Source organism: Oreochromis aureus, linkage group 3 (assembly GCF_013358895.1).
Source record: "Oreochromis aureus strain Israel breed Guangdong linkage group 3, ZZ_aureus, whole genome shotgun sequence".
NCBI lineage: Eukaryota > Metazoa > Chordata > Actinopteri > Cichliformes > Cichlidae > Oreochromis > Oreochromis aureus.
Genome location: NC_052944.1, coordinates 18,787,685 through 18,810,120, shown reverse-complemented (window position 1 = coordinate 18,810,120; position 22,436 = coordinate 18,787,685). Strand labels below are relative to the sequence as shown.

The window sequence follows — 22,436 nt, the reverse complement described above, 5'->3', positions numbered from 1 at the left end:
ACAGAAATCTCGAAGAGCACATAGCTGCAAGTAGTAATGTGCTCTTTGAGTCAAGCTGTTAAGCTCCCGCTGATCGATTGGCCTTTCCTTTAACTGGCACTCTCACACCTACAGATACAGACCTACATGCAAGCACACACATGCCAAAATGATGCAACAATATATGGAAGTGTACTAAGACCATACATTAGGATATTTCCACCGTATTTACTTTCTTCCTCTCTGCATCCTGCTTGCGTCACATACTTACTTCCCTGTTTACAGGACAAGAAATGAGTTAGCCATAAGGGCATGAAGTTAATGTTTCAAAAAAAAAGGAGTGAGAAATGCAGATGGAAGTACAGAGCGATGATTTCAGTTCAGCAAACTACACTTGAATGTTTTGATCTTTTTCTATTAAGATATTAGAGCTGCCTTCTTTCAGATGTTGCCTTTGGTGATCTCAATAAGAAAGCCGGGATTATTTGTCCTGCTGCCGCAGCATTTTGAAGGTCAGCCATTTTGCACGTCCTTACCGTTTTTTTCCCTGATGCAGCAAAGTATAGTGATGGTAAACATATGTATCTCTTTCTTTTTTAGCCGACTGCGCTTATCAGTGGGAGTGCAGCGTGCTGATACTGTTAGTTTCCAAGCTGTGGCACCCCCATTCGGATCTGCCTTTAAACAGTTGGCCCTCTGTCTCGCCTACTTTGTATTCCAATGACGGTAAGGTCAAACCTCATTTGATGTAAGAGGGGAGAGAAAATGTGTTGGAGGAAAAGAAACCCTTTGCCTGTGGAAAAATTTCGGAATTTGTGCTGCCACGGGCCTCGGCAACAGGCCGTCTCTGGAAACAGACTCCAGACCAAAGGGACGGCTGGGTGGCTCTTCAAGTGCGGCCCTGAATTGCTCCATCAAAATAAAGACCTGGGTGAGTCATCCTGTGCTCAGTCAAGCTTTGCTGATCAGTATGCACCCACAGGCAGATGTGTGTGGTGCATTAATAGGTTCTTTCCCTGCTTTCTTCTTAACTAACCCTGCTCTGAATAGCAATCCAATTTAAATTTGTGTTTTATTGTAAGGTTTCGAATGCTACCTGTGGTGTCAGCACCAACAACAACTGCTCTGTGCTAAAATAAACACAGATCACAACCCCTGACTAACTAGTTTCTTCCTGTTTACTTACTATAGATGTTTATGCTTCCATAGCCATCTACAGTTCGATAACAGTGCCGTAGCTACAGAATCAAGCATCTGCTCGTGCTCCCAGAACAAGCCCGGGTGTAGCTGCTGGGTCATAAAACCCTGTCAAAGTGAATAATGAGGCGGTCTCCCGGGCTGAGTCTGTGCCAGACCAGGTAGGTGACGTGCTGAGGGCAAAGCATGCTGGGAGCCGCGTGGTTCTGCCGACAGCCCGGGCAGCACTTTGTCATCTGCTGAAGTTGGCTTGTGTGCACACTGAAGGGTTCAGGCTGTCAGCGAATCGGGGGAAGCCGAAACTCTTCGTGATGTCAGATAAACACTGGGAGTGGCGGAGTAGCATGCCCGGCTGCAAAACAGATTGGAAAGCGCTAGGAGGCATTAGGAGGAGAGAGAGGGGTGGGCGGGGGAGAAACAGAAGGGCACGAGAGAGTCTGGGCCGTGAACTCTCCTTCAGTTTTGCTTTCCCCTCTGTTTTTTTTACTCCCCCTTCCTTTCCTCCAGCAACCTTGTTGAAAAAAAAAAAAAACGAGCATCTTCACCAGCCCATTAGACAGTGAGGTTTTGAAGTGGCGAGAGGCAGTGAGAGCCTGCTCGTTATTTCGCCTCTATTGTCAACGAGAGCACTGCTGCCTTTTCAAGCAAGTGCATCACTTTTCAGACAAGGTTACAAACAAAGTCACGACCGCTGTTGAGACTTCAAGGCACTCCTTAATGGACAAGACAACACAATAAAACAAACCGAACACGATGACAGGGGAGGAATCTGGGAGCGAGAGCAGAGAGAAATACGTCAAAAAAAATATTCATTCTCAAAATAGTACTCGCATCTACAAGCATGCCTCACTGAAAGGACACGAGTGATCTGTACTACGGCCTGACAAAAACATGATTTAGTTATTTTATCATGTGTTCTGGCCTGCACCTCAGTAACAATTTGCTGTGGGCGCAGCATACAAAAAGTCCAGCATGCATTACTGATGTCACAGGGTTCTGCAATCAGATTTGTTTTGGCTCATCCAACAGCCGAACCCTCCAACCTTTCTGGACCCCGCAGGCTACAGAAACTCCACACAGCAAGTTAATCAATCATGAGTTTTGTTGCTGAGTCCTGGTTCAGTTCAACAAACACTCCTCACCCCTCATATCTCACATTACCCCCCGCCTGTAAAAAGTAAAATAAATGAAGTAGGTGGGTGCTTATAATCAAATGTCCTTGATTAACCGATCATCAGCAAGCGTGAGCACCTTTATAAAAGCAGAGGGTTTGTCAGTTTGCTGGTCTGGAGCATTCACCCGTGTACTGCAAAAACTCCCAAGAGGTACAAGCTCAGACTCAGACCTCAGTTAGCATGTTGAATGTTAACGTTCATGACAGTACCACTAGAAAAATGAAAGTATGGCTTGTTTGGAAGAGCTGCCAGGAGAAAGCCTCTTCTTTCTAAAAAGAACATGGTTGGGACCAAAGTGGAGTTTTGCTATAATGAACAACACCATGTTTGTTGAAAACCAAAACATATCACCAAAAACACCTTGTACCAGCTATCGAGCACAGTGGTGGAGAGGTGATGATTTGGGCTTGTTTTCCAGCCACAGGACCTGTGCACCGCAAAGTCAAACTCCTCCCTATACCAAAGTATTCTGAAGTCAGATGTGAGGACGTCTATCTGACAACTAAACCTTTGCTGAAATTGAATCATGCAACAGGACAATAATCTCATGCACAGCAACAGAATGACTCAAAAAGGAAAGAAAAATCAAAGTGTTGCAATGACCCAGTCAAAGTCCAGACTCCACCTGAAACTGAAAACACTGTGGCATTACCTTAAGAGAGCTACACGTAAACAGATGCCCACAAACCTCAATGAACTGGAGCAATGATCATCGACAACAATGTGAGAGACTGACGAAGTCACATAGAAAACTCAAAGGAGGTTCTACAAGCTACCGAATCATGGGGTGTATAAAGTCCTGTAAAAATGTTCTTTTTCACTCTGTGAATATACGTTGTGCAATAATGAGCCACAGGATTAAAATCTGTGGTGAGTATTGATCATGTCCTAACAATGCAATGGTCTCCTGAGAAACCTGGCATTCATCTGGATGTTAGTTAGACCTGCATCACCTACAAAAACATTGTTACAAACCAAGCACTCGCCCCTGTAACAATAGGCCCCAGCAGCAGGACACCGCACCCTGCCACAGTCCTAAAGCTATTCACGATCGGCTCAAAGGCACAACAGCAAAAGTGTCGCAGGGTGACCAGGACAAATGGATTCCTCGGAGGCCTGTAAAAATCCACTGCCAACACCCACAGGATACTATTATCATGCCCTGTGTCTGTGCCATTACAGGTTAGATGTTTTGGCACAAAAGCAGGCTGCACAAGATGGTTTCGATGTTGTGGCTGATCGTTTCATGTATGCCTGAATTATGTGAACATCCCGCTAATAATCTGACAAATCTCTGTATGTCTGTCCACCTGTTCTTCACCTAACCCAACAACTGTTCATCCAATGCACTTCAGACTTGCCAAGTGTTCTGCTGGAGACCCGAGTTTCAGGTGGATTGGATATATTTCTTGTCATCTGGCTAACAGTTGTTTTCACGGCCTCCAACTGCAGAAAAAATGTCAACTGTAGCTACAAAACGACTTCAGTTTTTCCAATTCAAGTGTTTAAGAGTTAGCTTATCTCATGAAGTACAGTATAGCTCTTGAACAGATGGTTAGATGACGCTTCGAGGTCCGTTATAATTTCATTCAAAAAATGACGCCTCATTGGGGCTGTATCAAAGCATGTTTGTTGTCACAAATTAGCAGCAAATACGCATCATTTCTGTCAGCAGGCAGGTGTTTTTTTGTTGTTTTTTAACATTAGGAACCGACTGGAAAATGCAGAAAACTGACTCACGATACGTCATGTAACATCCTTGGGTTTGATGAGTAACAGAAAAAGCTTTCACCATCAGCTGAATGGAATGTAGTATGTGACGGCAGCAAGTTTTTCATTGTATAAGAAAAACAGCCTTGACATTCAGCCACGCTTACACTGTACGAGTGCTGCATTTTCTGCGGGCCTGCAGTGAAACTTGTAGGTAAAAAGCCATAAAATCCACTGTGGAAATATATTTGCTGGGTGTTGCAAAAGAAAAAGAGAGAGATTAAACAAAGGTGCACAAGACAAATGAATTTATGTACCATATCTGATTGTTTGTCCCTAAAGTGTCTGTGGATGATTAATATTTCATTGATATAATTGTGGAAGTGTACAATCCAATCAACCTCCCCCTACCTTGGAAAACATAATTTGTATAAACTAAGCAAGTCCAAGGGAGACATGATGTAATGAATTGTGAAGGAAAGGACTTCTTCGCTGATTGCAAAGGTGACTTAAAGAAAGCTAAATTATTAAAATGGCCACAATCAGTCAGCGCAGCCGACAGTTCATTTGAACTCCACCCACCACCTTCAGTAAACACGAGCAGCGGTATGGGCGCGGTGGCCGGACAGGGGGAAAAAAAGGAATAGCTGGAGGGCGGTGAGAAATGTCTCTGACTTTGTGGCCGTGTAGCAGCATTCATCTCTGCAGGAGATCCTAAATGAACACCAATCAAAAAAGAATAGAGGCCTGTAGAGCGAGCTCCAACCCTCATCATCCCCCAGCATGAAGCCCCAGAGAGGTGTGTGGCTGCTAAAAAAAAGAAGAAGAAGAAGAATAAAAGCATATGGTGTAGCTTGAATAGCCCTTAGACTAAAAGTGCCACAATTTCTGCTGCATTCCTGCCTTGTTAAAGATTCGATTAAACTGAATCCTGCGACGGAGTGCGTCATCACAGCATCCCACCCACCGAACCTCAGCACCAGCTGCCACAAGGGTCACACATCGAAGAGACACAACAAAGCTACGCGCTTGCTTAGAACAGTCAAAAGCAATGCTCTTTGCAAAAATCAGTGAGTGCTGCACTTCACGGGGGGGTTGGGGGATTAACCACATAACCCTAACTCAGTAAATCCAGAAATATCCATGACTAACACTCAACTGCAACAGCTACTATAAAGAATAATCAGGGAGAAATAATTGAGAAGCTACACCGTATCTTTAAAAAAAAAGAAGCTTTTCCACAGTGGAGCCCAAGAAAAGGGTGATACTCTGCACCAGCTGCAGACAGGAACAACCTGTGATGGGGTTTACTGTGTGGAGAACAAACAGCAGCTAGTCTGAACAAAGAAATGCAACGTCCACTGCAGAGGCTTGAGCCAAAGAAATGCCTGCTTCTACTTTTCTTGCAGTGGGATTCTGAAACTTGCTTCCACAGCCTTCACAAACCCAGAGCCTTGGATGTGGTTACATATGAGACTTTTATTCATCTCTTTTGCTGTCAAGTTCAAGTGGTACTTAAAACATTAACAATGTCACAGATGTATTCAGCAGCCATGACAGTCCTTCAGGAGAAACAGTGCAAAGACCCTGAAGCAGATTAATCAAATTCAGGTATCATTAAGTGTGTTATAAACACTAAATGCTTTTCCTACACCTCCAAATGTCTTCTCTGCAAAAAATGTAAAAGAAATAGTTACCTTCACCATGCTGTAGCTCAGCCTATCAGTCTTGGTCCTTCTTATCAAGCCTTTTCATTCACAGTGGAGAGAAAACAAATGATGGCAGAACGATTGTTTGACTCGATTGTCGGCTGAATTTGCAACACCGCTGGCAGGCAACAGAAAGATTTTTTTCAGTCTTTCTGCAAATGTCAAGTTTGAAAAACAGACTCCAGTCTACCACAGTGGTACAGAAGATGAGTGGGCCGGTTACACCCTTGCTTAAAAGCTATTTACTTTGACATCGTGGATCCACAAAGTTCTAAATCCGGGGACATTTTTTGAATGTCTAAGTGCACCTTTGTGGTGTTTGAGCTGATTGCTATCAATCTGATTTATGTTTGAAAGGCTGCTTTTTTGTGTTATCACCAAAGAGCATTGTAGTCAGGACTGCTGTGGTCAAAAGAAGATTGCTGTTTCCATCTGTGGTATTTCTGTTTGCTGGGATGGTTATGCACAGAACAAAGCAGGCATCAGTGATGACAGATATGAGTCCGATTTAGTGAAAAAACACTGAAAGGTGGAAAAATGAGGAGCTGTGGTGGGGGTGGGTTGCAAAGCCACTTGCAGTTGTGCAGCAGCAGGCAGATGAACTTAAATAGATGCATGCAATGGACTAATAAGGGACTAATAAAATACTAGAATTTCACTCACAAAAACCTCTAGGAGGTCGAAACAATCCAATAAAAATGCTCCAACAGGCTTGAAGAGGTCCAGTGTCTCGAAGTGCTGGACTATCAGTACCATCAGATGGTGGTCAAGACAAGCGGCCATGGCTCTAACTGTATTGAGTGAATGAGGTTTAAAAATAAATTTAAAAAATAAAATAAAAAATTACCCTAACTACCCTAAGGCTGCACAGTGGCACGGAGGTCAGCACTGTTGCCTCACAGCAAGAAAGTCCTGAGTTCAATTCCACCATCAGGCCAGGGTCTTTCTGCGTGGAGTTTGCATGTTCTCCACGTGTTTGTGTGGGTTCTCCCCGGGTACTCCGGCTTCCTCTCACAGTCCAAAGACATGCAGTCAGTGGGGATAGGTTGATTGGCCATAAATTGGCCATAGGTCTGAATGTGGGACTGAATGTGAATAGTTGTGTGTGTGTGTACCCCGCCTCTCACCCTAAGACAGCTGGGATAGGCTCTAGCCCCCCCGTGACCCTGAAAAAGGATAAGCGGAAATGAATGGACCCTAACTACATTTGTTATGAGAACATGGAAGTCTTTGGGGAGAGACTCAGTTCTGGACTCAAGTAGCACCTACAGGAGTTTTCAGCACCTTCACTGGTGAGGCCTGCATTTGAGTACTGGGCGCAAAAAATCATTTCTGCTTTTAGGGTGCCATGGCTATGGGCAATAGCCTCATTCAGTTAATTTTTACCAACAAAATTCAAGCAGAATAATGAAAAACCTTTTAAATCAAATTGCTTGTGATTTTTAATTTCACCCTGATACCGACGAAACATCACAAAAACCACAAAAAACATCACAAAAGACAATTAAAAAAGAAAAAAAAATCTGAATTTGAGATTGAATTTCTGGACACTGTTAAAGCGCTGACCATTAAATCCATTATTAGCATACCTCCACTCTGCATGTGGAAGTCTAAACAAACTTTCCAACAAAGTTCTTAAAAAAATGAATGCATGAATAAGAAAACATCAAACAAACACTTGGAATAAGTTCAAAGTGAAAAGAAATGTCAACTCAGAATAATTAGCTTTCAAAATAGTCTTCTGATCACAATAAAGGCTTAAAAGGGCAACTAGTGGTAGCAATTCCCAAATGTCAGCTGTTTGCTTTGATGTACACAGCTTCAGGCAATACATTGTTCTTGCCACAGGCCGTGTATTTTTAATTTGTTAAAATTCAGTTAAAGAAAAATAATAATTTGCGTATTGAAGCCTTCAAAGGTCGTTCGTCTGGATCCTGCTTTAAAAAACCTGGTGAGCTGCCCGGTGTATTTATCAAAAAATCAGCAAGGTTAATATTAAAATCCACATGTCAGTTGTAAAAACCTTAATCGGCTACAGCGTGAGGCCTGTTTAAACATTATCATCCCACTACTGGCACTCTGGAGACATTTCAATTATTGAATTTAAGAGACGTTATATCATCTTTTAAATGACTGCACACGCAGCCGACTCAAGGTGTGAGAGATGTTTTTTCAGAACTTACACTACTTCAGGAGAAAGAGTAGCAAAAATGATCATTGCCTAATAGTTTTGATTGAACGTTAAAATACTTACATTGCTGATTTCCAAAAACACATTGTGTTACGTATCTGAAAAATGAAAACTTTTTCTTTCCCCTGAAAATCTTTTCGTTCCTGGAAATGACGGCTGTTTCATGCAGGAAATTGCACAAAACACATGCATTACTTTTCCCAGAACAGTGCAAAGTAACAGGAGAAGAACTGAGCTAGAACACAAGTACAGATTGTGGAGTTCGAGGAAAAAACGCACATCACAGGTTTTAAACTTGCAGCATCATTAAAGTTTAACCACAAAATATCACTTTTCTCCCAAAAACTGCAGTTCCTGGCTCTAAAAGTAGGTCAGACCACTGTACTGAAGCTTCCACTGGACGTATCACACTGCCATCAAACTGTCCATTGCATGTGCATTTTAGTTTTAGTATCTGTTTTTATTTGGCTAAGCGACATTATGGTATTCTATTAGTCTGTTAATTAGCAAAAATTAGCAGGTATCTGTGTCTGTGCATTGCAACTGTGCCGTTTATGGTTGAAGCATGCTAACCAAGCCTGCTAGCATTAGCTGATAATCCAGCTAATCTCATCCATAAACGGGTCTCTTCCATTAAAAACCTGCATGCTAGCAGCATAAAACCTAGTACATTCAAAAAAGTGGAGTCAGGATGCCAGTTTACACACAGTCCTTCTATACAACAACTCCTGGATGTTTGTGTTTTGGGAAGGATAGAATAAGAGGTGTTTTTGTGAATCTTTATCTTTTCCTTTTGTTGTCCAGATTCAAATGTCGTCCACAACTTTTAAGGGTATTATTGCGTTAGTCAGAAGGAGCAGACAGGAAAAAACATTCTCATCATGACTGACAGATGAAGTAGCACTATGGTCATGAAATGAAACATGATATTGTGCAGTAAAGAGAAAAAAAGAACAACTCCTACCCCGTGATCAAGATTTGACTGTATAAAACCTCCTAATGTCTATAATGTTTTACGTTTGGGTTTTAGCTGCTGTGACTTTCGGTTCAGGTTCACCAAACAGGTAAACTATACAGAAACCAAGAAAAAATTGGCACTGAGACAGACTCTTAAAGTGAGAAGCGCAAAAATAGCTCATATTTTTTAAGTATTCTAGATAGAAAAAAAAGTTCTCAGAAGTAGTTTCACTGGAGAAAAAAAAGAGGATGAACAAAGATATTGTACCAATTTCTAGCTACTCTATGCCGCCCATAAAAGGTACCCTGAAGCAAGAACAGCAAACTCAGAGCACAGAGAATGATTACAGCCTGAAAGAATGGCAGGGGCTTTTATAAAGCTCGCCTGTCGAGCAGATCATTGAATCTCCTCTAACTCCTGTAATCTTCCCATTCCGACTGACAATGCTTTTTATTGTAATCTTGTACTTGACACCGAGATTGGCCAAATGCTCAGTGATGGCAGAGAGTATTTTGTGTACATCATGACTGATAAAGACCAGCTATGAGGATAATATATGCTTGTTTACAAACTCGTCTTTTAAAGTTAACCAGTTTTACAAAAATTACTTGTTGACAAAGGGGAAAAAGAAGCAACGACAAACCCGACGCCTAAAATGTTAAATTAGCACTGGAGTCTTTGAAATGGAAATTGCTTGTACTGCTTGGGTGTTTTTCCATTCATCATTTCATACCAAATAATAACCTACAAACTACCACAGAGTGGATGTTTTCTTTTAAAATGTGCGGTCACGTCAGAGAAGAGATCAAATGTAGCTCTAAATGAAATCTTTGCTTTTTTATATTCTTTGCATTAACACATTGACACAACTGCATTTCTGGTCCTTTTCTACTCTAGTTGAGCGCAATCCACTTCTATTTATTCATTTTTTTCACTTCAAACTTCATTCACTCATTCATACAAGCCACTAAACATTTTTCCGCACAGTCACACGGATGCATCAGAGGCGACTCGAGGTTCAGTATCTTGTCCAAGGATACTTTGACAAGCTGACTAGAGGAGCTGGGGATCAAACCATCTACCTTCCTATTAGTACGCAATCCACTCTACCTCCTGAGGCGCAATAAGTGGCCTTCGTTAATCAGGCTTTTGTAATCTTCAATTGTCTCGTTGCATGGCTACCTTTTGTTGGATTTTGTGTCATTATTATTAAGTTTGGTTTCTTCATGCGATGTTACACCACAACTACAGACTGTATGTAAGAGACAGATGTAACTTCAGGGAGCCTCAAACTTATGTTCTTTGTTACAGCCAGCAGGGAGTTTCGACTCTTGTTGTAAACCTTTGAGGAAAGTTACCCTACTTGGTGCTCAGTTCATCAATTCTGTAGCTCTTCTCTTCGTTTAAGGTCTTAATTTCTAGTTTCAAGTCTTGACTACAATGTGATGTTCGTGTTGTAAAGTATAGTCCCCATTAGGACAATAAAGTATGACACACTTTCAGAGAAGCCAAGGATTACTCATGTCCCGTGGTGTCTCCATCAACTTGGTGACAGTCAGCTCGAGACTTCGAGATGCAACTTCACTAACCCTGTTGAAGTCATGACAGTGCTGTCACAGTACTGTGTACAACCCACAGCCCAGGTGTTGTCAGGTTTCATGCTCTACTCTTAAGTAAAAATTTGATATATATACACTTGCATTTCTTGCACTATCAGAGGTTTTCTTCTTTTTGTTGCATTAAAGTCGTCTTTGTGTTCTAAGTCAATACAATTTTGTTTTATTTATATAGCGCAAAATCACAACGTAACATTAAAACCCTACAATGACAAAGAAGACTAATACAACCAGATGACCCCAGTGAGAAAGGCTCTCCTTTACAGATAGGGTGATGAACTCAGATGAGGAACAGAGGAAGTTGTTCTGACTACATTGCCTCTTGGAAACCTCCTATGTGAACTGATCTGGGTGTGACTGGAAGGAGACCCAAGACCTGCTTAAGGGTTATCCCTCAGCTGGCTTGGGAACACCTCAGTGATGGATGGATAGACGGACGGATGGTAACAAAGGTGAGAAGTAATCTTACTAAGTAACCATGTGCAGAAGTGTGTCTAAGAATGTATCCTAGGAAGAAAAGTAATTGGAAACATGAACACAATATACTCAAGTTAAAGAAAGTGTTTGTGTGGCTTCAAATGCCAAAAATGTAAACTTTTAAAGGAATTACTGGAACTGAATTAAAGTTAGTAATGACCGACACGTAATCCAACATTAACCTAATCTTAAAGTTGATGATATTTTCTAAGTTAGAAACTTACTGTATTTTTTATGTACTGAAATCCGGAGCAGACACTTTCTAAGCCTCTCAACAAACAAACAAAAATACATTAGCACCCGAGCTAGAAAACAGAAAAATGCCTCAATTATCTTTATAAATTGGACAGAAAATTACAGACGATAGTTAAGGAGATGAGTTGAGGGTTTGTCTTGAGAGGGGTATGGGAAATGTTTTACTACACACAGATGAGACGTCTTAATCTTGGTAGACGCTGTGTCTCAAAAGAAAAACTACATATTCTGTGATGTTTTGTGATAGTGAAATGAAACTGGGAGAACAATTGGTTTAACTTCAGGTATACTAGCTTTAAATTGATTTGAAAAGAAAAAAAGTACAATAAATAAATAGAAAGCCCACGCACTAAAAGAGTCTGTGTGATAGTCTGACAGCAAAATAAATTCATTCGCTGGCATCTGGCAGACAAAATGTCTGTTCGCCCTTGAGAAGGAGCCACTCTGCTAAATGTGAAATAAAAAGCCTTCCCCCGTGTGGTGCGGTTTGAATTCTGGCATCCCATGGACTCGGTTGATGTTACGAATGTATGAGAGACAAAACAAAATATGAGCCTGCAGCTGGCACCTTCGCTCTGAGTGAAAGACGCGAAATAGTGAAAGGAAGGACACAACAATAAGACAGCATGTAGGAAGTTGAACTAGAGAGACTTTCAAACTCTGTGATTCATTGGACAAATACGGCAGTGAACAAACAACGAGTCAAAGTCGCATTACAGTTTGTGCAAATGTTTAATCACTTGTCTTGGCATAGAGCAATATTCAGTGCAAACAGGATTCATTATTCTTTGCAACGGGCATGATAGTAATGTGAGGACTTAGCAAAGCATACAAATTATGTCAGGCTCTGAAAGCAAACAAGAAAGCCTGGGAGGAGTGAAGTGTGGATTTATTTACATCCTGAACACAAAAGCGCAACGTAATGCGAGCGCAAGCTGCGCGAGACACTGACATAACCTCTTGATGTTGCACAGTACATACAGTAAAAGACACAGAACAGTGAGAGTGCTGCTAAATGTCAATCTCTGTATAAGCATGTAAGTATTGCACATAAAACCTTCCTGAGTTAACTTTTACTTGGGAAATGGAGTATAAGGTGTACAGTTTGTCCAAAGTTTACATATGTCTGTACAATTTAATTGTATGCTGTAATAACTTTAAAAAAATACATTTAAAAATATATTTCTGTAGTTTTTAAGCATTCTTGATACCATAGGTGGTTGAAAATTTAAGTAATGCAATTAGCTATTTCCCAGACCAAACAGTAAAGCTTTGGAAATAAAGGCTTTACATGCTAAAGGAATGAGTGATAACATAGACTGTATTTAAAAGATGGATATTGCCAATCTCTTCTATTGACTGGCAGGGGGTGACTCCTCGAGTTGCAAAAAATGAATGATTGTACAGAAGTCTAGAAAAGGACAAACATGATCCTATTTCTCACTTGAACTCAGTGAAGTCCTGAGTTTATGCTAGCTTTTAATGCAAATTTTGGTGCTATTTAAAAATAAGATGGTCAAGGGTGGGTTTCCTTTGTGCTTAGTACGTGTGCACGATAGAAGTATGCTGTGTCCTACAATAGATTTCTTATATTCACCCATGGGTCATCACATCTGGTATTTAGCTATGGCCAAAATGCTCAAGGATGAACTCACAAACCATCTTTTATATACAGGCTATGTGTAGTACTTGAGCAACTGCTGCTGTTTAATCACGATGGTGAGCAGTAGCTCTTTGTCCAAAGCCAACAACACAGGCGTAAAAAGATCCTGAAAAATGCAAAGAATTAACATTAGTAAGTATGCTAAGTTGCTAAGTTAGCTTTGAGTAACCAAGCATGGGTCCATGGCTAAGAAGGAAGGTAGCAAGCTTAGCTAGCTAGGTACCCGTATCTGATCAATGCAACTTAAAGTATCAAGAGAAAGCAGGATTATGTGTGATTATGATTATGACCACATCTTCAAAGGCATAACTACTTATGTAGAAGGTGCACTGTGCCAAAACCAGCATGTCATGTGACAAATTATTACAAGAAAAATACAGCAGAAGGATCTTACAAGTTAAGGCCTTAAAAGCTAACAAAATATAAATAAAAATATGTTTTTGCTCATACATTCATTACTAAATCTCATGAAACATTTGACGTGTGCTCGATTACGTTCCTGATGCCTGCATACAATGGAGATAAAGCCCTGCAAGCTCTGGCCGGTGCACACATTTAGCACCTTTCTTGCAGACGCTAGATGTTCGACAGCCACTGCTGCAACCTCAGTGCTTGTTATTGAACACCATCTACAGCTAATTGTAGGCTCCCTCAGATACACAAAGCCAATACATGTGGCAGAGTAGTTATTTATCACTGGAGTGCCTATCAGCAGCTGTGATGGCAGGCTGAAACTAACTGCTGTTTAACGTCTTTAGGCTTTTTGAGTTGATTTATCTTTGTTCAATCAGCAGCAAACGTAAACAAATGATAGGAGTCTAAAGCATCAGTCAATCTGAAGGTCAAGGCTGAGGTAGTGCTGTGCAATTTCTGATGCTAGGGGAAGCACAGAGGGAGATGTGGTGGAATGATCTACAATAAATGTGCAAACAAAACCAAAGTGGTGTTATTTCAGTTGTTTAACCTTTGTGAAATACAGCATTTCCTGCACACGCACCTACAATCGTATTAAGTCATTTTAGTCAGGCTTTGCTCTTAAAGTCGATTTTTGTCAAATGGAAATCAGCCTGTGTGGTAAAAAAAAGGAGAATCATTTTATTTTAAATAGATCGACTGCGTACTTTGAAAGATTTGGATAATCGAGTTGAATATTTCACGATTTTAATGCAGTAACCTGCCTTTCTTGTGTCAAACCAGGGAGTTCTAGAAAACTCCACAAGCTTTGTGGTAGCACTCACTATAACCAACTATTTACGGTGTCAAAACGAAAGGAAGGCTACAAAACCAGCCATTTGTAAATGAGTTAAAAAACGGGCTTGGCAAGGGACAGTTATGGAAAACATCATGAATAATTGCAAAACAGTGGGTGATTAAGACTTTGCAAGCCTGCTGATAAACCCTGAAAGCAGGGCCATGCTATATTTAGTAATTAAAGCTAAATTAGGTTAACTCATTTGGTTGCCAGTGCAAATACTGCAGATCCCCTTATTTTGAAGGCATATCGCTGGACGAGTGTAGATGCGGTTCTTTTCCCATGTGCTTTACACCTTTTCTGCTCTTTGGGAGGTCCTCAGATACTCCAACGGCAGCTCGTCTGAAACGTCCACCGGGTTGCTATAGGCCTCAGAGTCCTCTTCATCGTGCTGCTGCCTCGCAAAATTCACAAAGACCTGGAATACAAATGAGGAGAAGAAAGTACTTAAAAGTAGAGCTGCCACGATTAGTCGACTAGTCACGATTACGTCGACTATCAAAATCGTCGACGACTGATTTAATAGTCGACGCGTCGTTTGAAGCTTTGTAAGATCACAAAAGACGCAGGAATAAGTAGTAGGATTTAAAAGTGTAATAACGGACTGAAACAGAAGATGGCAGCAGTGCATGTAAAGGATGCCAGCTGCCGTTAAACCCCGAAGAAGAAGAAGCTGTGTCCCAGAATTCATAGTGCGGCCCAGCGCAGTTGTCAACAATGGCGGCAGCTAGTTAGTTTTAATATTACTCTTATTATTCTTTCTGGGTCACAAAATAAACGTTTAACATATTTTCAAGCTGTACGTTTTACGTCCAATCGATGCATGATCTGATTAGTCGACTAATCGCAAAAATAATCGGTGACTAGTCGACTATCAAAATAATCGTTTGTGGCAGCCCTACTTAAAAGCAAAGGCAAGATAATAAACTTCTGCTGAAGGGCCCGTGGACACTTCTCGTTTGCGCTCTCTCCCCACCCTCTGCCTTTAAAACAAACAGAAATAGCGGCACGGACGACGGGGTGCATGAGAATGAGATGCCAGTCGAGGGCTATGAAGCATCAAGCAAGCGTCTCGGCTCACGCAGTGAATGTCAGTTTGACATCTTTGACCAGCAGAGAAAGAGAATAAAACAATCATTCTTCTCTCTGTGATGCCCATTTAATGTCAGACGAAATCAATCCTATGGCGTTCATAAAAAGCTGTGTGTATTTCATTGTGCTGTAAACATCACAGGCGAGCGGGCGTTTTAGTCTCTTAGCATCGGCGGTAAAGCTACACAAAAACTCTCTGCAGACGGAGAGGGGAAGGAAAAAAAGGCAACAAAGCGGATCATATAAAATGATAAGAGCATTGCTTTTTCATTAAACCATTTTCATTGGCTGTGTGAATATAAAAGGACACGCGAATTACTAGATTGCACTTAAAATCTAAATGGAAAATAAATAAAATTGTCCTCCAAGCCAATTCCATCAGCAGCTACTCAGAGGCCCTATCAATTAAACCTTTCTTCACAGATACACACTTGCTAAATCAAATGGCAAATAAGCACATGCAAAAGGCCATGGATGAATAGAAATAAACATTAGTAGCCTATTCTTCTGGGCTTAAAAACAATCCTCTTTTGTTTTATTGAAGCTCAGACGGGTAATAGAGATCTATCCAGTCAGCCTTTGAAGCTTCTGTTTTTAATTAACCAGTGAATATAATCTGAAACCTTATAATTTAATGGTAATGAAGTCTTTATTAGCATTAGCAACTTCCATCTTTTAAACAAAGGACATACATTTGCCAATTACTGTGATATATTTACTTTGTCATTACTGACAACATGTCTTCACTAGTGAAAATACGGACGGGAGGCTTTTCTATCGCTAAAGTAATGACCTCATTTTATGTGCCGTATACATCTAGAGTCTGACGTTTGAGAAACACAGCAGTTTGCTTTCTTCCTGAGAGTTAGATGAGAATATTGATACCATTAGTTATTCCTGTGTTCAGTCTTGAATTGAAGCTAGCAGGTGATCAAGCAGGTGATCAGTCTATTTTAGCAACAAAGAGGAGCCAAAAACACCTGCCGGCATTTTTAAATCGTGCCGAGCACACAGACAAAAATTAACTACATACCAACTTCTGCTGAAAGCAAAAGCTATCTATGGTTTCACAGTCCATAAAGATCAAGAATGACTTGATGCATAAAGTATATTTCACTTCCAAAAATACATTTAAATGATTTTGCCTGTTATGTTTCCATGTTTTAGGTTAAACAAGATGTTGTGCGACAGCAGGTGCTTTTCTCTCCTGCTCGCGGGGACATTAATTAGCCTATCTAGATGTTTAAGTAAATCTGTCTTTCATACAGACATTTATTATGAGAGAATTCTTGGCTCAGTTCAGGACATTTCAAGACATGAATATGCACAATGTGTTTTTCTGGTTCCTCTGTGATCTATCATCATGCGCCTAAACAGAATCCTGCTGATATCTATTGGCCACAGAGCAGGTGAGCAGTTGAAGAAGTGACGTGCGCCACTCTTTCACCACACAGGGATGAACTAAAAAGCCATGTTACTCTGATTCAAACAGAGATACTTCCTGTCATAAAGTTTGGAGTTAAAATAATCTGATCTCATCTTCAGGGTTTTGTTATTTATCGTTTCTCTGCTGCAGGTTCCTTCCTGTTACAAAGGAGTTTTTCTTTCCCGCCATCACAAAGCGCTTTATACCTTACAGTATAAAATGCACTGAGGAGACCGTTGTGATTTGGCCCTATATAAATAAGCCTGAACTGAATGAAATTACTGCATTTAGAAAACTATAATAATAACAATAAAACCACATGAAGAGTAATTTTTTACTGAACAGTGTAACTACGTGGATAAAACTTCCTTATAGAGAAGCTGCTAAGTGTAAGCTCATTGAGCTAGTAATGTCATAACATCAGCAGCGTGTATCAAGGTCACCGTTGTCAAGGCATCTTCTCAGCAGAGAATGAATACGAGGATAAGAATGACAACAAATGCACCCTCCGCCCACCTCTCTTGGCCTCTGACTCACTGGCTTGATGTGCTGAGGCATGCACAGCATTTCATATTCAAAGTCAAGGCTGCGTAGTTGTGCAGCAGAATTGCAAAGTGCTGTTTGTCTTGAACTTTCTGCAAAACTGAGCGTGGGAGCTTTAATGGTGCAGCCATTTTTTGACTGAGACAAGCATGGCTAAATTCCTCCGGTGCGCTGCGGTGTGATTATTTCGTAATGTTCACTTTCTGCATTTAGCCAACCATCCATTCATGACCTGAACGTCATGCACCAGCGCTGCTGAGTGGCATTTTCTTAATAACAGATGGATACAGGCATTAATTACATTATAGGGGTGCGCTGGGGTGTTTATTTGGTACCCACTGAGGCAGAACCCAGGAGGGGAAGGACGCGAATCAGCCAATTAACCTCAGCTATACATCAAAGAAGTCTTTGCAGAATTTAAACTGGCTGTTTTTACATTTGTTACATGTCATTAAAATATTCCTGCTCATCTCAAGATCCTGAACAGAATCTCACAGAATGTCTTAAAAGTGGAAGATTTTACTTGTGTGAACAAACCAGTATGTAACGTTTCTGAACAACCATCGTAAGTCGCAGCAGTATTAGCAGGGTTATCAGGTGAGTGATGGGTCAGTCACACTAGATTATAAATACTACAGCAGCTGTAAGTAGGAAAAAAATCACTGCTTATCCAGCGACTGCTCTGAATTTTTACACTTTTGGCAGAGTGCAGGTACACATTTTCGATGCGCTTCTTTGCAACATGGCTCAACTGGTTACCAGTTATCATTATTATTATTAGGGTGCCTAATGCCTTTGCCATTTTGCAAATATACTGTCATCCTGCAGGAACTACGTCATGATTTGTGGAGGAATATCTGAACTGGTATTTCAAATCTATGAGGTCATCTGAACTCTCAATGTAAGCAGTTAATGTAAATTTAATAAATTGAATTTTTAATGTGTATTTCTGTGTATGTAGATGGCAAGTGATTTATAGGCTGCATGTAAATGCTCATTTAATCCAATTCAATTGCAAACTGACATCAGACTGACTTCATCTTACTCCAGAGAGAAAGAGCCAACAAGGTGGTTTGATCACAGCAGTGCAGTGAAATACTGAGATTATAATCTATTGGACTAATATCACAGATGTCTCAGCTAATCCATTAGATAGCTAGCAAAAAAGGTTATCTTGTCCAAAATTCCTTATTCTTACGCTTTGTTTTTAGTACATGCTAACGCTGCGGCTACATGCTTCCCTGTTTTCACATGCTAACTTTGTCTCTCAGATTATTTGACTAAAGCTGGGAGGTCAAAAAATGTTTGATGCTTGAAAAAAAGTGGAAGCTAACTCAAACAACAATATGCAAGAAATATTGGGGAGTTTTAATGTCTGTTTCATTTGTTCACAAGCATGAACGTAGTATTAGTGCATTAAAAAAATACTGAAAAAATTAGTGCTTCGGTGACGGTGCCAGAAAAAGCCGCAAACGTTTCTCGTTTCCGCAGAAGCCGCTTCTACGAGACCATTGTGAAAGTCACATTTTCCTTTTAAATCCCTGCCCTGCACTGTCCCGGCCATCAGCATTAACGCCTGAGCTCAAGGCCGTGCGGATCAATATTAATTGTAGTGCAAGTTGGGTGTTATACTGTAGGTCAAGGCTCCTCTCTATAAATCACCAGCTGAAAGGTGACTGTCTGGGTCTCCACAGGTTCTCCAGCCCTCCCCTCTTCTGTGTGTTAATACTGTGACCTCCTGGTCCAAGCATGATTTATTTACTGCCTCTGATCTGGTAAATATTGACCAGCGCAGAATGTGGGGCAAGAAGACATAAATGTTAAAACAGATATTATGCAAGGTTCACCGCTGATCTGTGAAGTCCTGTTAAAAACGCTTCATGGAGAAAGAAAAAAACCCTGCAGGCCAAATTGAAGCATTGAGCTTTTCATCAAATTTGACACTCCTAAAGGGCAGATTTTACTTAAAAATTCTGCAGAAGATTGATTTATTTTGAATTATGGGTAATCTACAAGTTGATCATCTGTGCAGTGTCCTTTCTAAGACGTAATTCGATTTAAATCCAGTCACAACTGAACAAACAGACAATTCAACACATCTGTGTCAATTTTTTTGTTTCTCTTTTTTAAGGCTTTTTTTCCACCCGTGGCGAAGTGGAAAGATGACCTTTCTGGACCCCTCAGAGGTTACTCTCACCTCCCACATGGTCATCTGCTGCTGAGCTAATGGTGGGTTTGGAAGACCAGACACACACGTACTTGCCACTCACTGCCTGATTGCATTAGGTCCCTGGGGCTGCTTGGAAAACACAAGGTGAATCCAGTCCGCAACACGCAGCGCTCGGTTTATCTCACCAATCAGTAAGCTGAGCTAGTGCACTCTGGCTGGAATAAAAAAAAAAAAAAAGATACTGGCTGCACGAGTTTTATATAATCAGTCCAGATTTGGGATCAATACTGGTAGCTGGCGGCTGAACAATCTTGGCCGTCCAAACTCAGTGCACTCCTCATTGGTCTGTCTGACAGCCTAAATGGCAGAAAACAATGTGTAGACAATGATAGATCTTTAAATCTTATCCGCTACTGGGCAGACCTGCATTAAACAGAAGCACCTAAAATGGTCAATGCATTGATTGATGAGCTAGTGAGCCATTAAAAGGGAGCAGCTACTCCACAGAATTACAGTAGGCCTGCAGAATTACACTAAATTTAGTTTAGTTGGTGCATCGCTTTTGAATGTATCGGCCTGCACCACCTAGTGGAAGGCTGAAGCTGTTCTTATATACAGAACATGGGCAGAGTGGTTCCAGCTTAACACAGCAACAAGAGTCAGTTTCATCATAATCACATTTCACAGATTTGAGCTGTGACACTTTTTAAAGCTGCCTCTGGATGTTACTTTTGTTTCGACTTTTATGCTTGATCTTTCCTTTCAATTTTCATGTGCTGCTTGGTTAGTTGAAGGTATCAAAACACTTAATATGTCATTAAAAATGCATCATTTAACAGTAAACCAAGTTTACGCTCTTACCTTACTTATTACCAAGCAGAAATCTCACATCTCTCATAATACTTTTTTCTTTATTACGGATTAAAGGGGATCATGACTGCCTACTACACAAGAGGAAACCTCCAGAGCTGCAAACATAGAAGAGGCAAAAAGTGCAGTTCATCAAGTTGATACTTAGAGGCTGGCTCCAAAAGGGAGTCAGTATAGGGTCTGATTTTTTTTTCCCACAGTTTAAAAAAACTCCTTCACAACAGCTAATCAAGTCAAGAACACACTCGTGGACGTAGGCATATCATTGTCAAAGTCTACAATCAAGAGACGCCTTCATGAATGGATTTACAGAGGGTTTCCAGCAAGGTGCAAAGCACTGGTTATACTCAAGGACGGATGAGACTTTGCCAGAAAGAATAATAACCCAAAGTATTTTGCAAAAGTAACTCAGGAGTTTCTCACTAGAAAATAAACAGCCAAGTCAGTCATCTGATCTCAGAGTTCCAGACTTCAAGCAGTCATCGACTGCAAGCGATTTTCATCCAGGTATGAAAAACAATCCTATGAGTTTGTCCAATTACCTTTGACCCAACAGGACACTTAAAATCCATGATGCATAATTATAATAATGAATTGTGATCGTTTCATTTGATTGAAAATCGAGCCAAAACAACAAAACTGTGTTAGTGCCTAACTGTATGTTTTTGTTTTTGTTCCTTTTTTCCACCTCACCTGATCCAAAGTTGTCTGGGACACCGAGTAGTCCTCCACACGCAGCCTCCGCTGATGCCTGGTGAACTGGCTGAAGATATTGGCCAAAGCTCCCTGTGCGTATGGAAACTGATACTGCAGTGTGTTGTGATGCTTCTCTTTGAGAACGCTGCCCGGAAAGGTCTTCTGGACGAAGTCCTCGACTGGCTTCAGTGCGGGCGGAGAGCCACCGACCCTCACAATCACAGTGTAGCCATCACCAAATCTAAAAAAGAGAGGTCATTATGACACATTTAGTGCCAGACAAAAAAGAGAAGAGCTGCAAACAAGCGTGTTAGTGCCAAATAATGATCTCTCCTCTCCTGTGGTCATGCCATAGTGCGACAGAGAACAGGGATGTGTACTAGAACAAACAGACGTGCCAGGAAGCAGAAGGAATATAAATACAGTATTAAAAACGTAATTGCGCTCATGTTTCCCCAGACATTTCAAGCTTCCTGGATTCGGTGAGCAGGAGGAGCAGGTGAGTCAGACACAGCTAACGGCAAAGGCAGCTCGACTTTAACAAGTATGTTGGTAGCTGATAGAAGAAAATGTATTTTCCAAATTATGTGTGTAACTAATATAAAAGAAAGCATTAATTTGGTTGACAAAGTGCTGCCATGCCATGCCATGCTGCCCCCTATAGACTCTTTTAGCATCTTTTTGCTAAATGATTTGATTTCACTGCCTGCCACGTCACTATTTTGGTTCAGTTTCACTGCTCTCAGCAGCCTTGCACCAACTGAGAAGCCGGAATCTGTTTTCAGCCAGGAAGCTATGACACATTACCAACCCAGCATCAAGTAGAGAGGGTAAGGAGTACAGACTTGAGCATCGAGTGGCTAAAGAGACAGCTATTTCCCTCAGGAGTTGCTGCAGAACAAAACGGAGGTAAAGGAGATTCATTATGACACTTCTGATGACTCAGACGTGTCTTCTGGGTGCTTAAATATCCAGTGAACTGTTTATATTGTTTGCTAACAATTCTGGATATGGTCTTAATGAGCTTGTTTGTTTTGCTAACCGTAAAATGGCAGTGCGTGAAAATAAATAATTAAATGCTGCTTTAATAATCTGAACATACAAACTTTGTCTAAAGCATGCTGAGAAAAACAGCAAAATAAGTCATCATACATGAGAGGGTACATTAAAAAAAGTATGCTCCATTGAACAGTCAGCATGCCATTTTTGAAAATGTGTCAGAATGCAACACTGCTACGAACAATATCCTGGACATAAAGCGTTGGCACAAATGAAATCGGGTCATAGCTAAGCTCTAAAGTTAATTAGCATTCTACATCTTTCTGAATGTGTGCTGTGTCTGGTGAGCACCAAATAAAACTCTGTGCCTTGTTATTCTGTCGTTAGCACTCTGATGACCCATTGTTTTCTGCCTAATTAATTCCCTAATGTTGGATTTACTCATGGAAACGTCCATT

The 22,436-nt window shown here is 40.9% G+C and overlaps 1 protein-coding gene and 1 long non-coding RNA gene across 2 annotated transcripts in view; one reads left to right on the top strand and one right to left on the bottom strand.

Moving 5' to 3' along the window:
• The first annotated feature begins 652 nt into the window (after window positions 1–652).
• LOC120438921 lies at window positions 653–21,066 on the top strand. Its single transcript, XR_005612253.1, has 4 exons — window positions 653–910; window positions 19,375–19,472; window positions 20,341–20,790; window positions 20,988–21,066. It is a non-coding gene; the product is annotated as an uncharacterized LOC120438921 (long non-coding RNA).
• LOC116333175 (phospholipid-transporting ATPase ABCA1-like) overlaps window positions 11,986–22,436 on the bottom strand; it is a 172,603-nt gene continuing 162,152 nt past the window's right edge. Inside the window, exons 49-50 of the mRNA XM_039609524.1 lie at window positions 20,977–21,220; window positions 11,986–14,600 (exon numbers count right to left, since the gene is read on the bottom strand). Coding sequence (XP_039465458.1) covers window positions 14,472–14,600; window positions 20,977–21,220 — 373 coding nt within the window. The 3' untranslated portion in view covers window positions 11,986–14,471. The remainder of the gene's footprint in view (window positions 14,601–20,976; window positions 21,221–22,436) is intronic.